The following is a 17,656-nucleotide window of genomic DNA, read 5'->3' as shown; positions in this document are numbered from 1 at the left end:
CACAGTACAGTAGTCCTTTTTATTTATCTGGCAAAGAAATAAAAAGGGAAGTGTGTGGAAAGACTCAGTTAACAGTCAAGAAATACAAAAATATAGATAAAGTAATTCTAATAGCCGTTTTAATTCATTCCCTCCATCACTATTTCTTTGGATCATCATTATATAGACTGTATACTTGTAAGACATCTTTACACAGGATGCATAAATTCATGTTCAAGCCCACCCCATCACTTCATCCACTCCTGTCCTGTGACTGCTCCTCTTGCCTCCATATAGATATTTGTATGTTATCCCCTAATGCACAAAGATGGACCCCCCTCCCAGAAACCCTCCAGTCTCTCTCTGGTGAAAAAGATCACAGCACTGCCTCCTCCTGGTGTGTTACGAAGCCTGGGCACTTGCAGCTTGATGGGAGGATGAAGCTGTTCATGTTCATGGTTGGACTTGGAGAGCTCTAATCTGTGACGTCAGTGTAGACACCACCAACTTCCAGGCTGACCCCCTCCCTCTCTCTAGACCTTCAGGCCTCCAGCGATATCCCGCGTTTAGATGGGGGCACCAGATGTTCGGGCAGTGCAGCTGGCAGCTCGTGGCCCTCCAGCTTCACCTTAATCAGATGGTTGGCGAGGGCAAACTCATCATCATCGAGCAAGCCATCTTTATCCACATCTGCCAGCTTCCAGATCTTTCCAAGAACCGTGTTGGGCAGCTTGGACTTCAGCATCTCCTTCTTGGCCGCGGCACCAGTCACTTTGCCATTGATTGGGGAGAGGGTATAGAATATCTCGTCGTATGTGGGCTTGTCACGACCCACCACCCACTCCAGCTCGTCGATACCTTCGCTGGCCCCCTCGCCATAGCCGACACCGAAGGGACCGTTCATGGTTCCCTCAAAGGCTCCACCCTTGACAACCTGACTCGGCATAGCAGCCTCCTCCTGGCGCACCAAGGCCATGAGACGGGCAATGTCGTTGGCGAGCATGTCCTCCACCGCTTCCAGCAATTTGGGCTTCAGAGCTGCAAATTTGGTAAAATCCTGGCCATTGAGCTGCTCCTGAAGAGATGAGAGTGTTGAGAGAAAACAGGAAATGGTGATAGAAATAGATCACTCTTAAATGGCTACTGATGGAAGAAGTGTACAAGAAGCAGGATTTCCTGGCAAACCAGGAAAAATAAATCTTATCCCCATCCTGGAGGGCAAGAGCAGGAAAGAAGGAAAGATGTGAAGAGTAAGGGTTTGAATGCTTTGCACTCAAGGAGCTTTGTCCCAACGTTATGTAGGACAAAAGGAAACAGCTAATGTATCACTCCAGACAGTAGACTAGTCTGATATGACGGGGATTTCTTTTTTTAGTTTTAAAATCTTACCTGCATCTTTGCAAGGTTCGGAAAGTCTCCAGGGGAGATCTGGTGCTCCTTCTCTATCTTTTGGTAGATCTCTCCCAGGTTGGATATCAGCTCTTTCTTCTTGGAATCCTTCCCAAACACAGTGGGCATCTCCTTTTTCAGAGAACTGATAATATAGGCTTGCACCTGGATGGCATCATAGAAATGGGGTTAATGCTCATCTTTTCTTCTTCATCAAACAGGAAAATCAGGTAAATTTATAAATGAGACATTTTGCAATGAGGCACAAGGACTAAAAAGGGCAAGTCATGATTAGTTACTGAACACAAGTCGAAACTGATGTCTTAAAACATGAGGGGAGGTGTTTTGAATGTTGAGGCACAGATAGGTACACTGCCATAGGAAATGACAGATAATCTACATTTCAATTTCACTTCCTCAAGGGGAAATATACACAGACTATTCTTTAGATTAAGTCACATGGTTAATAGTTTCGAAACCTCCATCATCTTCCTACGTGTTCCATTTCCTTCTGCTTGTGGTCAATTTGAAGCAAACTAACATGGTTACACAAAAACGTGCATTTGTGTAATAACCCCTAAAGGACAAGGGTGTGGGTAAAAAGAAGACGAAGCTTAATATAAAATTCTGACAGTGTGACTCTTCAACAGTGAAGTCAGAATAGACTACATCGACATTTGATTTAGTTTTTACTTATTTATTTTCTAAATGGATGAAGTTGAGACATTCTCGGTTCCATGATTCGTAAAATCTCACTGATTTCATCACTGAGTTTTCAGTTATGTGTCAGCAGGTTCCAGATAAATTCCCATAGTCGTCAGGTGATATTTTACCACACCACCACAACCCCTAAATAAAATAAAACTTACTTTTTGCTTTGACAAAATACCTGTTAAAACCAGCAGTTTACTGAGATTGGTATGCAATTTAGATATTAGAATATAATAATTATAAGACTTGTTGGAGCGTTTGCCTTTTTTATACCAACCTTGGCGAGGCGCGCACGTTTGATGAGGTCATTGAGTTTACGCAGAGCTGCATTTCGTGGCAACGACTGTATGTCCAAGAACAGGTCCTGCTCTTCTGCCTCAAACAACTTCCTGTTGTCAGGGACCAACAGGGGCTGGGCCCAGAACGAGCCAATGTACACACGTACGACCTGAAATAAAGTTTGCACAGATCACACTCCATTTATCACCATTTCCCCTCAGGTGATACTTATCCGCTCCAAGTGAAAGGAAATTATTTCATACGTCACATACACAAGCCTCGCTGCTGCATAAACAGACTCAATCATTGCACGTCCAAAAAAAGGCAAATGGTACATAATAAAACTCATACGGAAGGAAAGTAGATACAAGTTTTTAAAAATGTATGAATGAATGAAGTTCTGAGGTTTGTTAAATGCCCCGTGATACAATTTTGTCAAGTCAATGAATACTGATCTGCATGACTCAAAGGTTCCTCTGGAAATGGTTGATGAATATGGCTCTGCATCAAATATTAACCAAACAGCCAGGGAAGAATCATAAGACGTTGTCACATGATAGGACATGGGATTCTGAATGGATAGCATAATAACCATTTTTCACTTTCATTATTTTTATCTTTTTTTCCCCTCCTCTTGTGTCATCTGGTACAATGAAAATCTGTGAAAACTAAACTACATGACCACTCTGCTGCTTGGAAAACATATCTGACCTCCATTCTGACATGCGAAAAGGTGATCAAATTTCCTATTAATCATTACCAAGGAAGATAGTATCTTGGAGCAACTGTAGCAGGAAGTGGAATAGTTGTCTGTTAATTAGAAATTTACTGATTTAATCCCCATTTACCTACTTCACATGCTGAAGTGTCTGAAGGCAAGACGCAATGCTCTGCACAGCCCCCAAATGCTCATCTCTCGTAAGTAGTTTTGGAAAACAGTGGATAGCAAATGACTGTAATGCACTTTTATCTGTGTAATAAATACAGCTTAGATTTCTTCAGACCATATTTAAGATCTTAATGCTAAATCAATATCATTGTTTTTCATACAAATAAAACCAAAAAGCACAAATGTGGAAAAATACATGCTTTTTACCTCAGGTGTGTTGATGATTTTTCCCAAAGACCACATCAGTGCTCCATAGACCCTCATCAGCTGCTGAGTGCTGATCTGGTCTGCCTTGTTCAACACCACCCGCATTTTATCCTCATGATTCTTGAGGGCTCGGATCACCTCAGAGAACTCATCTGAGATATCCAACTTGTGGGCATCAAACAGGAGGATGATGCGGTCCACACGCTCAGCAAACCACTCCAGCACGGCAGCAAAGTCATACCCTGGAGAAGGAAGGAAGGTCGATGATTAGTGCTTCATAGATCAGCCTATACATTTTTCTGTACCTGGCTTTTACACTTTTACACAAATGTTTAAACCTAAAAGAAAAGGATGGAATATCAATGTCAAAAATATCAGGGAAAGGTTGCTTAAAGAAAAGTCAATATTGAAATCAATCATGATGGCAGTAAAATTCCTATCGTGAAGTGGTTCATTGTTAACATATGAGGTGCACTGAAATATGACAAAGAGCATAATCGGTCAATAAATTATACATTGGGAAAGGTTAATTTATGGGCTACACATTCACGTCAAGTCAAGTCACATTGATCCAGCAATGTTTAGAAAAGGGCTTTCAAGAGGCTGGGCTTTTTCCAGAGGTTATTGTTTAACCAGTTGGACTATGCCAACAGTAAGAGGTCTATAAAAGTCCAATCTCTTGTAAATCGGATGGCATGCTTTTACTTAGAGGAAATTACTTTATAGCTTACAAAAAACTTGCCAATAATGAAATATGAAAAACGCTTAACATGAGCTGTTCACATAAGTGATGACAATGAAATAAAAAAAGCGACTAAGGATTTTCAACATTTGTAAAATCACAAAATTAGCCCAGAATCCTGTTTCAATATTCACTTCCTTTTGCGTATTTGACAAACAAGGAGTTAACTCAAGTTACAAAACAGCTTCATTGGCATTGAGAATGTGGGGACTGTGGGGTGTTTTGTTTTTGTTTAGTGCTGATCATAACTATCATCCAATCAATAAAAAACCTTGATAAAAGAAATGTTTCAAGAAAGCTTAATATTAAAAAAAAACAAGGCTATTGGCCTACATTAAAAACAGACATTAAACATAATATAAATATCTGTGCTCCAAGACTACTGTGCATTGTTACTTTATCATTCTGACATACACAGATCGGACTGAGCATGTGAACAAGAGAAATTAGAGAGGAAAAGTCAGACAAGGTTGAGTAAAAGTGAAAGTGAGAGAAAACTGTAAACAGATATGGCGAGAGAGGATGGTCTCACTAAAGCTGTCTGAGCAAAAAGGAATTTGTGTCTGTTTTTGCACATAACAGGTGAAAGGCTAACAAAGGAGGAGGAGGGGGGGGGTAAATGAAATTCCTCATGTAAGCCAGCTTATGACTTCCACTGATTCTCCCAAGTCCTTTTTTAAAATACACATCGTAGTATCAGATAGAAACAGCTGCTCAAGGCCAGACTTAGCTACAGCATAAAACTTCGACAACTGCCATGAGTGTACCATATCCACTGCACAGACATGCTGGGACAGTGTTTAAAATGTATGACAAATTTGGAAAGAGATCAAAAACCATATGCAGAGCAAACCACAGATGAAAAAGCAGAAAAAAAAACAAATATCTAGTTGCATTCAAATTTTAACAATGCAGCTTTGCAATGTAAACTTTAAAAAAAAAAAATAAAAAAAAAATGTTTAATCTGAAACCACTGGTTCTTGATATTCGTTTGGAAAAATGTTTTGGAAATTCTTTCAGCACTCTCACATAATGCTTAGCAAGACAGCACAAATTTTCCGTAAAATTCCCAACTGTTTCCCAGATCGATGCTGCAGGCTTACTGGCTACAAGCTTTCAAGTTTCAACATGGCTTCTGAGAAATACTTGTCTTTGCTGTAGATCTTTAAAAGTATTCATTCTTATATCAGCAAGATTGTTGCTGATGATTTGACAATGAAGCCAGATAGTTCTGCAAATTCACTGTTCCACTACAGCTTTTTGCTGCGGCATAATTTAGTAGGGAAGAAATACTGCTGACCTAATCAAAAATAAATACAATCTCATAGAATTACACAATAAGAAAAAACACACACATCCATGAATGGAATTTAACATTACATTGTCTACAGACATTTTTGAATGCCTTAGTAATTAAACAGTTATGTCAAAAGCCTGAAAAATGTATTATGCCCCTCTACTGTTTTCTCTCTTTAAAAATACATAAATAAACACGTTTGACTATATGTGAGAAGTTACACACAGCTCCCAACATCTGGTTAGCACAAAGAGAAAGTCTGACATATTTCACATCGTCCTGTGGCACAAACCTAATACTCACCACGATAGTGAGTAAAGACACATGTGACCGTCACACTTGAGCTGTACAATCTAAATCTGTTCTGTTTATATATGACATAGGCCGCACAGTATGGCAGTAGAGTACAATATTTTATCTATGTTTATACAAAAACAGTAAAGTATGACGTGTACAAAAATGTGTGTTGGCTTAAGATAGGGGAAACGTGTCTGGCAGCAAGAATGTGTAAGTATATATGTAGAGAAACATGAGGTATGTACTTCTGGATTTAGTCTTTTCCTCCCAGACAGGTTCACCTCAATACTGGTCTCTTTGTTCTCAAAGAAGTATGCATACTTAACAATGTATATGTTTCATTATTGTGATAATACATTATATGTATGTCAACTGCCTCCAAGAAAACTTTAAAAAAAATAATAATTCTATTCGACTTATTGGAATCCATTTTCAGAAAGTCACTGTATAAGAATGAAAAAACCTGACACCTCTGCAAAGATATCTCACATTTCTAATTCAGTCTTCAATGTGTCTTTACTCTTCAGTCCATTTCCTTTGGGGACTGAGCCTTTAATAAAAAGCAGACTGACTATAAAGCAGCACTCTGCGCAAGAGAGGCACCGGTGGTAGTAATGGTGAGGTGATAGTGAGAGATCTTGGAGAAACTGCAATGTTTGCCATTATACTCCACTTCCTTCCACTATAGTACACAAAAACTACTTGTATCTGCGTTTCCTCTAAAACTGACTCAAGTCAGATAGAAAAGCAGAAGCTATGTTTAGCTGCAGTATTATCTTTTGCCTGTGTTCTGTAATATCATCAAAAGTTAAGAAAAATGTACATGTGGCAATAATGAAATGACCCGGAAGGTCACAGCACTGAAAGTGCTCTTGAATAAAAATATGAATTGACTCAACTTGTTGGAAAAAAAAAAAAAAAAAAAAAAGGGAAAAATAATACAATGCAAAATCAAACATGACTATTAAAAGTAAATACATTGAAAAATAAATGTAGGAGTTATACTTTCCACTCTAACTTGTTTTTCCCTTTCTTTTTAACATTACAATTTAAGGCTGATCTGATCACAGTCAGAAAAGCAAAACTGAAATGAATGAAAACCATATGTGGATGAACAGGAAATGAAGTTCTAAGTGCAACAACTCCTCTGCTCACTACTGTCAAGTTGTGAGGCCCTCGAACACATTTTCATGAGCAGTTGAGTTACTGTTTTGCCTTGGGGGTGTAAAAGGAGCTAAATACAGGTTACTCAGGTGTTTGTGTCCACTATTTGCCAAATCTGAAATACCTAAAAAAGAAGGTCATTAAAGCAAGTTTATTTTTGTATCTGAAAAAAAGCAACTTCCTGTGGGTTTATTTTGCAGCTGTGCAAAGCTTTGTCAGTGGAACATTTCACTGTTTCTTATCAAAGGGTGTGCTATAACAATACAACATAAACATGAGTACTTTAAGTGGGTATATTAGAGAGAAAAGTGTTAGTGTGCATGTGAAACCAACCTCTGCTTATCCTCTGCTTTTCACCAGACAGGATTCCAGGAGTATCGATGATACTGATGCTCTCCAGGACAGCGTTTGGCATCTGAGCACACATGAATCTGCAGAGGGGATACAAGAAAGACAGTGTGACAAGAGAGACATTTATCAGATGTTGAGGTGGAAGGCAGGAGGACATATCAGAAAACCAGTTTGGTGAGACTGTTTATACACAAGCTTGGCATTTAGTTTCTTCTGGAGTATTTCAGTGTCAACTCTCCCTTGCTCTCAGGCGCAAACGCCAGTAAAATATCGTTGCTAGAAGAGCGTCAGAGCTAAAACAGACACTAATCTTTAAGTACCTGTGCAGTTTAGGTTGGGTAAATAATTAAAAAGGTAAAAATGTACCTTTTATAAATCATTAAATTCATATCCACACTTGTAATCCTGATTCCAGGCAATGGGTTCTGTTTTTTTTCCACTCCCTATGTCTACATCGCTATGGGCTTGAACCTGACCCAGAGCCGGTTATGTTCAGAGTTTGATTAAATTGTATGTGAAATCCTTCACAGATTTTGTGATAATTTCCCAGATCAAATCGTGCTGAAACGGCACCGAAATGTCATGAGGCCCAAGTACTGAATGTTGATGTCCTGAATAGAAACTGCTTGATGGCCAGATAGCCCTCCCTGAAGTAGAGCTTTCCATGCATAGGTGTGTCTCTACAGCGCTCCCAGGACTGCTGAGTTCTGACCACGTGCATATATAGTCTATGGCGGGGAGGATCTGGCTGGAATAACGAGATCCTTACACGCCCTACGTCCGGCCAGAGAAGCACCATCCAATCAGGTGAAAAGAAGTGGCCTGCCCATTCCTTGTGTAAGAAAGAGACTTGAGCTTAGTGCAGGGCCCTACCGGGGTTGGCAGAGGGGGAGCAATGCCCAGGACTGACTTAGGTAGGAGTACTGGGTGAAAAATACATATATTTTTAAGAGTTGTTGAAAGTTTGACATAGTTTTGGAGAGCAATTTCTGACATATTTGTGCACTCAAGAGGTGGTGTCAACAACGGAGACAAAAATATCTGCATTTTTAAACTTTTTAAAGCCATCATATTGATTGATTTCCAGAAAACAAACATGAACACCATTATTCCTTTAAGAATTGTTGTCAGTTCCAATTCACAGTGTGAAACAGACATGTGATGGTGTAACCAACTAACAGATCAATCATTAAAATTCGTGGGCAACAACTTTTGACATCAATTTTTATCAACTATGTTTATACATTGCAGTCCTACTTGCATTTATATTCAAAAATATCAACGTTTGCCATGAAAAACATGGATATGCAACTGAGAGCACTTTATTTTAAAACAAAAAAAAAACTGTAGCCTTTACATTTCTATGGGAATCAAATATGGAGAAGTGGATACATTTTTATACTTTGCCCCACATATATCTGTTTTAAACTGATAAGCTAGCATGTTGGAGAGTATTCAAAATGTGTTGGGTTTTTTTTTTGTTTTTTTTAAAGTCAAATGTTTTATGGAGTGTCAGAAAACTCCTAACCTCTTGACGATCAAGATAAAGTTTAACATCTCTCTGCAGGTGCACTGCCATAAACGCACTACTTAAATAGACCATATAAACTTACGTCGTAATAATGGTTTCTTTTGTATGAATTGCAGGAGCATTGGTGTCATTTTGTATTATTATTTGCATGGTGTTCACACTTTTCTGTTCATAAAAATACTCTTCATGAACGAAGTGTCAGGAGATCAGTGAATTGTGTGCGGCAAAAGCATCAACTGACGTGTGTGACAAGTTGTTCTGAAAGAAAGCAAGAGTGTGTTAACTAGCTTCATAGCACATCTCTGTGGCCAGCTTGCTTTGTAAGAAGAATTTGCTTCTGTGAAAAAAAGATGTCCAATATAATATGGATATATCCAGCATATTTACAGTGTCAACACAATAACTCGTATTGTGGGTATCCAGCTGGCAATCCATGCTCCACAGTAAACTGAACTTTTGGTCAACATGTATGAGCTCCATTTGTTGCTAGGTAAACAGTCAGAGTTACTTCCACTTTTGTTTCTATGCAGCTTGACATTTAGAGGACACAAAACACACCTGTGAACACGTATAAATGTTCATGACTTAAGCTCTGCATTGATCAGACAAACATTAATCAAGCTTTACTGAAAATGTTTAAGATTTGTTTGATGCATTAATCTAGCTGAGATGTTTTTCCTACAACAACTATAAGACTACATGAGGATACAGATTTTCCAAACAGTCTGGAGTCCTTGCTTTTAGAAGTCCTTCAGTGACGTAAGAATGATTAAGGGAAATGATGAGGGACAACACATTTTAAGCTATAAAATTGTTGGCCTCAGATATTCCCAGTGTAGCATAAGTCACTTCCCAATAGTGTCTCAGGCCACTATTGGCCACTACACTGGGATTTAAACTTTAAAATATCTGTTGTGCTCCAACAGATATTGAGCAAACACAGAAAACTAGAAATACACACAGTGAGAAGCATGAGGAAATGTGGCTGGTTTTACAAAAACCCAACAATGTCTTAACACAGAACAAAGAAGGGAATTGTTGAAACCCCACGCATTTCAGAGTACTACTTCTCACTCTGCTGCTCTTTCAGCCAAACTGAACGATACAACATGAGCTCAGAGGCACCAGGTCATAAGACTGGGAGAACCTTGTTTTTGCATTCCTGCTGTAACCATACTGAGGGCAGACACACTCACACACACAGACACAAAACTCTAACAGTGGAGAAGTACCACACACACAAGAGGGAACTGGAAAAATCCACAAAAACCAAGACAAAAAAATTAGAAAAAGCTTCTTGCATAAAGATCCTTCAGACTATATTACATTACAATAACAGCAAATGCTGAGGATCCATGCAGGTTTTTCCTCTTCCTTTAATATCTGATGTCGTATGATAACCAGTTGGAATTTTGGCTCAGATTTTCCACTGAGCTATCAGCCAATATTTTTCCACACAGTGCTTTGTAAGGGGGAAAAATGTTAAATTAAACCTGAAATAAAAATCTATGGAAAAAAAAACAAAACAATGAACCGCTGCATCAACAAGGGTCCCATCTGAGATTTTAAATATGTAATCACGTCCTTTAAAAATGTGGCTGACCTATCCTTTCCGAGAGGACAGTTTGGCACAAATACATTTCTCCTCAGATTTTTCTTCATGTCTGTAATTTTATATCAGACTCTTGACATGAGGCCTTTCTTTTCTGCTCCACCTCTTGACCCCCACTGACTGCTCTCACATCACAACTCAATTTCCCATGGAGAAGAGGAAAAGGGTTGGCTGTCACTAGAACTGGACAGAGTGTTACAGGCTATGTCACGTTTCCACGCCTGTTTCCCCTATAATCTTGGTTTGAGTGAGGGACCAAATTACAAGTTGTATTTATTACTGTATGTGTCTCAGCACAATTGTTGTGTGCTCTGGGAAGTGTAGGTCCCTACGTCACTAAATAGCCAAGTCAGCGTTCTGAAATATCAGGACAGGACAGAGCAAGACAGTGCAGGACAGGGTGGGCCAGAGCGGAACTGCAGCTTTGCTGACTCCAGTTTTACTGACTAATGGCTGAGAGAACGAACAGAAATGTACTGAGCCCCTCTGTCTGCTGTAAAATGCAAAATAATAGGGAACAAGAACTATAAAAATATGCATGCTTTTCAGCAGGTAAATAATAAAGTATATAGTTACTAGGGCTGTTTGATTAATCGATTTTAAATCGTAATCGCGATTATGTAATTAGAACGATGTTAAAACGTGAAAATCGTAAAATCGATTTTTATTTATTTTTTTTAACCTTTTCTGCACACATATTAATGATTGATGGAAATACCTCTCAATACCTGCGACAAGTGCCCCATCGGAGAGGCTCTTTAGTGTAGGAGGGGGCACCATTATTATTTAGCATGCAAAGACCCAGTTTAGTTTAATTAGAAAATGTCTTGTTTTATTTAATTGGAAATATAACTTACTGTATGTTTGCAAGTGCTGATTTGCTGATTTTTTTTTTTCAGAGATAAAACTTTATATTTTATTATATTTTTTAAAACTTTTTTTCAACTTATTTTACAGAGTTTTGCACTTTATTCATTCATTTTTGGTTTAATAAGAGCAAAGTTTGCACTTAAAGCCCAATGGGGCAAATGTTCAATAAAAAAACTGCATATTTGAAATCATTTCTTTGCCTTTTGTCAATTCACAAAATAATCGTAATCGAAAATCGGATTTTGAGAGAGAAAAAAAATCGAGATTTTATTTTTGGGCAAAATCAAACAGCCCTATGTGGAACCATCTGATACAAAAATTAACAAAACAACAAGAATTAGAAACAATTGAATTATTAGAAACAAAGATGCTAGATAACTGAAATAACAGTATAAAAAGCCCCCTGTAGAGGGCAAAAAATAATAAGTGGCAAGCGTGAGAAGTGCAATACTGATTTCTGTTTACTCTTATCTTAAATAACTGGTTACACTCAGGGCCAACACCACTTGAGCCTGATAGTTTAAAGCTAATCTGCAGGTTGAATAACTATAGTTAGGAGCTACACAGAGGAGATGCCATCACAACCTCTATTTATTTAGTCAATTAAAATAATGACCCTCGGCATCTTCTTTTTGGTGAGTGAGTAAAGACACTGAAATAAAGTTCAAAAATGTATTCTTTACAGGAGGAAAATTCTAGTATAAACTGAAAATAGGCTGTTTAAAAATTCTTCTTGGATCTTGTTTTTTTTTTTTAACAAAAATGTCATCAATCTAAGGCAGTTCTTGGCTGTGTGCCAAATCATCTGTTCAGTGCATGCCAGTAGAGATATGACAGTAAGCAGGTGGCATGTGATCTCTCAGCCTTTCACACTTGCATGTTTCTGCGACAAAAATGCAGACTGTTCAAAAAGAACTGCAAGTCAAATAACACTCCAGGAATTCTTCCAACAATTTAATAAATACTTAACAAGAGAGACAATAGCCATTGCTTTTACAGTCTGTTCTAGTTTCTCTTTACAAATCTGTAATAAAATCAGTGGTGAATATTGATCCGAGAAGTCAAATACCCCTAAGCTTTTAGGTGTTGCTTGAAAATGCATTGCTTCTATTTTCTGATTTTGGGAGGATCTTACTTGGCAGAAATGTAATCTCATGAAAGATAAGGCCAACACTTGACATAATTGCAGGAAGGAATAACAATGGATAATAGGAAGCAACTTCACTCAGCAACAGCCAACTTCAGTGTCTAGATTACAACAGTATATGGCAACACGGTTCCATAATCCGAAGATAACAGCAGATTAACATTGTGAGCCATGACTGTCCACTAATGAGTCATTTGGATTATTTGTCCATCTGTTCAGATGACTATTCCTCTGAAAGTGGAAAGTAGCATTCAAGGAGAGAAGGGGGATATCCCCACATCCTGTACCAGAACTGACATCATCAAACAATCAGATGTCAAGTACTCTGATGTCATGGCAAATCCTCTCAGTCTACAACCGGATTTGGGCGGTTTCACAGTACATAGTTATACGGACTGACTCATATCACCTTGTACTTTGAGCTGGCTGGAAGGAAACCAGTTCAATTAGTCAATGGAACATGTGGAGCCTTTCCATTGACCTTGATTTTTTTTCCCTATCTCCTTCTCTTTCTTTCTTTTTGTAAAACACACCACAAACGACCACTAGATTTATATTTCACTTTCACTTCTACTTTCGACCTTTCATTCCCACAAGTTTTGCCAATGCTAATGCCAATGCTGTGTTGCTTTGAATAGTTAAAGCTCCACCTGGAAAATACCTCTGAGTCATGAGTTTGTTTCATGACTTTATCCCCTCAGGTGTGGGCTTCAATTGTAATAGTATTGTGGGAAGAGTTGCAGAAGTTGCCTTCACATATTCATCATATCTGGATAATCAATCTCATAAATCCAGTTCTGATGAGCCGAAATGTCTGGATAATCAATCTCATAAATCCAGTTCTGATGAGCCGAAATGTCTGGATAATCAATCTCATAAATCCAGTTCTGATGAGCCGAAATGTCTTAACAACTGCTGACAGAACAACCCTTCTGCTGCTGAAAATGTTACACTAACTCAAGATGATAGATACAGAAAACCTTTAACCCCTTTGTGATAAGACTTCATAGGTTGTACCGATAGTTAAAGGAGATGGGTAGTCACTTTGCACTTAAGTGGTAACACTTATATGGATATGGGGATATGAACATTATAGTCCTGTTATATAAGAACAGAACAAGGTCAGCATGTTGCTGAGCAACATAGCATACAACTATTTCTGTGTTCAATGAGCCATGCTATGACATTGGGACAGAAGAGAATGGCAAGACTGACTGCTAAATGGTTATAAGAAGGGGTACCTTAAGAGAGATGGATGGTATGGTAACTAGCAGAATGTCGTGCAAAGTAAAAGTAAAATAAGTTCATGCTAACAGGGTGAGATGCCGGAAAGCACCTTCCTGTCCTGTAGTTTACCAAACACAGGGTGGATCTGCCACTTCTCTGTTGGCACTAAATAACCGCATTCTCTAAACATGATGAAAGAGAAAAGTGTCATACACACAGTAGACTGTTACAAAGGTTGTGCAACAACATAGTCATTTTACCCAGAAGAAAGAGACATAGTGCATGTAAAGACTTGTAGCGGGGAATTTAAAGTGTGGATTACAAACACCAGGAAACTGGACCGTATTACACGGGTCATGAAATCACTACACTGGCTTCCAGTGAGTCAAAGGATAGAGTTTAAAATCTTCCTGCTGGTCTACAAAGCACTGAATGGTCTTGGACCAAAATACATGCTTGATCTGTTAGTTCCTATGAAGCTCCCAGACCCCTGAGGTTCATCTGGATCTGGTTTGTTGTGGTTCCCAAGAACCAGAACCAAGCAAGGTGAGGCAGCGTTCAGTTATTCTGCTCCTCACTGGTGGAACAAACTTCCTGTAGACCTGAGGTCTGCTCCAACTGTCAGCTCCTTTAAATCAGGGTTAAAAACATTACTGTTTAATTGTGTCTTGTTGCTTTTAATATTGATGTAAAGCACTTTGAATTACCTTGTGTTGAATTGTGCTATACAAATAAACTAGCCACATACATCAGTATAAACAATTGAATGGTTGATGCAATAATAATAATAATAAATAACTTTGAGAGTTCATATGGTGTAACATTGCTCCATTACAAATGTTGCTTTCCTCAATGCCAGAGCCCAAAATTTCACTTGTCAGTACCACTCAAGGTGACAAAACTTACTTATGATTTTTGAAAATATTCATGTCTAGATTATATTTTGGTATGATAACCCTTCCTGAGAGGCAGCTGTATCATAGTTATCAGCTCATGAAGTTACCCAGCCCCTTCAGAAAATTACACTTTAGTTGCTGCTGCATATCCTGGTTTAGACTCATGTACAGGATATCTGTCAATGTGTCACAATATTGTCTTTGGTGTCATTTTAAAGGGGACTTTTAAAGCATTCATTCAAGCTAAGATGTGATACTTTTCCTGAATCCTTATGGTCCTGTGAGTATTCCAGTTTTTGTATTTTGTGTCTCTGTTGTTCCTAGGTGAGGAGGGCTAAAAGACAGCATATCATTTAGGCGAATATTGTGTAAAAAGATGTGTTGTTTATAGTTTAAAGAGCTGCAGTGAACTCTATGTTGGTCAGAAAGATTCACATCGTATCTTGAATGAATGCTTAAAAAGGTCCCCTTTAAAATGACACCAAAGACAATATTGTGAAACATTGACAGATATCCTGTACATGAGTCTAAACCAGGATATGCAGCAGCAGCTAAAGTGTCATTTTCTGACGGGGCTGGGTAACTTCATGAGCTGATAACTATGATACAGCTGCCACTCAGGAAGGGTTATCATCAGTACTCGAGTTGTAAAAGAAAATCAGGGGGGGATGGTGGATTTTATCATATGGGGACAGATAATTTGTGTTGATTACAAATATTATAATATATTACAAATAATAGCAGTGACCAAAACACCTGCAGAAATACTGCAGGAATGACATAGCAGCAGTTAAATGCAGCCTTCTGTAAGCTTTAAATATCCACTGGGCTAACATCAAATACAACAATAAAAAACAGTTTTCTGAACTTATCAATATGACTCTGTCCTTCACAGGATAAGTAAAATGGATCACTGCAAAAACTCACAATCTTAACAAGAATATTTGTCTTTTTTCTAGTTAAAATAAAAAAGAATCTCATCTCTCACAAGACTCATCACTGGAAAAAACAACAATTTTCACCTGTTTCAGGTAGATTTTCACTTAAAAAAGTAGAAAAATCTGCCAGTGGAACAAGATATCTTTTGCTTGTAATGAGAAGATAAATCTTGTCCCGCTGGCAGATTTTTCTACTTATTTCAAGTGAAAATGTACTTGAAACAGGTGAAAATTGTCAAATAAGTTATTTTTCTGGTGTTATTTTTCTGGTGATGACTCTAAATGTTGAAATAGCAGTAAAACCACATTCATTGATGAAATGACATAAGGGATGGAAAGGGGGGATGATTTTGACACTTTTTATTTCAGGGGGGATGCCATCCCCCCTCAACTCCAGTACTGATTATCATACCAGAATATCATCTACAGACAGGGGTGCAGATCCGATGTCAGGATTGGGGGGGACACCAACGTATACATACCATGCCATAAATTGGTAAAGGCTCGCCGAAAAATACTGCACAGGGAATCATTTATTGTGCTTACCTTTCTTGTTTATTTGTCCTAAACAGTCACTGCTTACTTAACTGTTGTATTCGTAAATCATAATTTTAAGGGTTTTGGGCATGTAGTGTCTACTCATCTCAAATTCTTCTCACCATCTTCCTTTTATCCTATGGAACTACTTTATGCACGAACAATTGATATATGGATGAAATATGGAGCCCTAAACAAGTTGTTTAAACTAACTGATCATGTTTTAACACAGTTATGGTGGTAAAAAGTTTAAAAATATTAATTCAGACAAAAAAAAGAATTATGGAGTAGCAATACTTTCATTCTGTACACTTCAAAACTCACCGTGGATGTATTCTTTTTTTAGAAATATATTTTTAATAAATATTGTACATATTCAACCTTTAAAGTCTGAAAATACATTTGTTCAATTTTGAATAATTTAGGGTAGTTTTTCAGAAATTGGGGGGGACATGTCCCCCCCGGGATCTCCACCCATGTCTACAGACATGGATCTTTTCAAAAACCATAAGCAAGTTTTGTCACCTTGAGTTGTACTGATATCTAGTCCGGCCCATGGACTAATAATAATAATATCACGGTGTGGAGACCTGGCACTGTGGGGTCACTCACCTGTTGAGAAAGGCGTTTCCGAAGGCGTTGAGTTTCCTGAAGGGCTTCTTGGGGTCCACCACCAGGGCATTGCCCGGGATCACCCCGTCCTGCTCGCCGTGCATCACCGCGATGAACGAGTCCGTGGTCGGCTCCGGGCCGATCCGCATGCCGGGGAAGTCCTGCTCCATCAGGTGCCGGATGAAGGTGGTCTTCCCGGTGGAGTACTGGCCCACCAGCAGCACCATGGGCTTGTTGTCGAAGTCTGCGTCCTCCAGGGCGGGCGAGTGGAAGTCGTGGAAGCGGTACGCGTCCTCCAGCGGGAACAGCTTGGTCCGGTACAGCCGCCGCAGCCCGTCCGACACATTTTGAAACAGCTCCGGGTCCTTCTTCAAGTTTTTCCTGAACATTATGACTTGTTTTTATCTTTTTCTCCAATCCTAACCAGTTCCAGCTGTGAGTAGTGGTCTAAATGAGCGGAGCGGGTCTGCCACACGGCTCGCTGCCTGCGGGAATGAGGCGGTCGACGGGGCGAGGTCTCTTAAGTTACTGTCCCCACCCTAGATAGTGAGGCTCACTCATGCAACTAGCACCCTCTCTCTCTGAGACTCGCAGCTTACACGGAACGCAGCCCGCACGCCTACAGAAACGTGAATGTATCGTCCAAAGCTGTTCGATTATTATGGTCACTTGAAAATTAGCTTTTAGCGTTTAGCACCCGGCTGTCAGCTACGGACCTCTGCGTGAACCCGGCGACGGCTGACACGCAGATACCGGAAATGCCTCGCATATTTCACAATAAAAGCCTCCACGAGCACAGCGAGCCCAGCCAATAGTCATTAACCCTAGTGCTGTATTCTTCTATCCTTCTTTCCTCCTGCTCTCTCCTTCCTTCTTACTTTCCTCTTTTCCTCCTTTTTTACCCTCCTTTACGTCTTTTTCTTCCTACCTCCCTTTCGTCATTCGTTCCTTTATTACCTTCTTTGCTTTTCCTTCCTTCTT

General features: G+C 39.1%; 1 protein-coding gene across 1 annotated transcript; it reads right to left on the bottom strand.

Annotated features, from left to right (window-relative positions):
• On the bottom strand, positions 1-17,419 carry ehd1a (EH-domain containing 1a). Its single transcript, XM_061725426.1, has 6 exons — positions 16,676-17,419; positions 7,288-7,385; positions 3,455-3,696; positions 2,357-2,527; positions 1,369-1,533; positions 1-1,054 (listed from the first exon to the last, which is right to left on the bottom strand). Exons 1-6 carry the CDS (start codon positions 17,062-17,064, stop codon positions 521-523), a joined length of 1,599 nt encoding a protein of 532 aa, XP_061581410.1. The 5' UTR covers positions 17,065-17,419; the 3' UTR covers positions 1-520.
• Positions 17,420-17,656: the final 237 nt, after the last annotated feature.

This window comes from Cololabis saira, chromosome 7 (assembly GCF_033807715.1).
Source record: "Cololabis saira isolate AMF1-May2022 chromosome 7, fColSai1.1, whole genome shotgun sequence".
In the NCBI taxonomy this organism is placed as follows: domain Eukaryota; kingdom Metazoa; phylum Chordata; class Actinopteri; order Beloniformes; family Belonidae; genus Cololabis; species Cololabis saira.
Note: the sequence above shows the minus strand (reverse complement) of the source record. Positions and strands in the feature narration are given on the sequence as shown.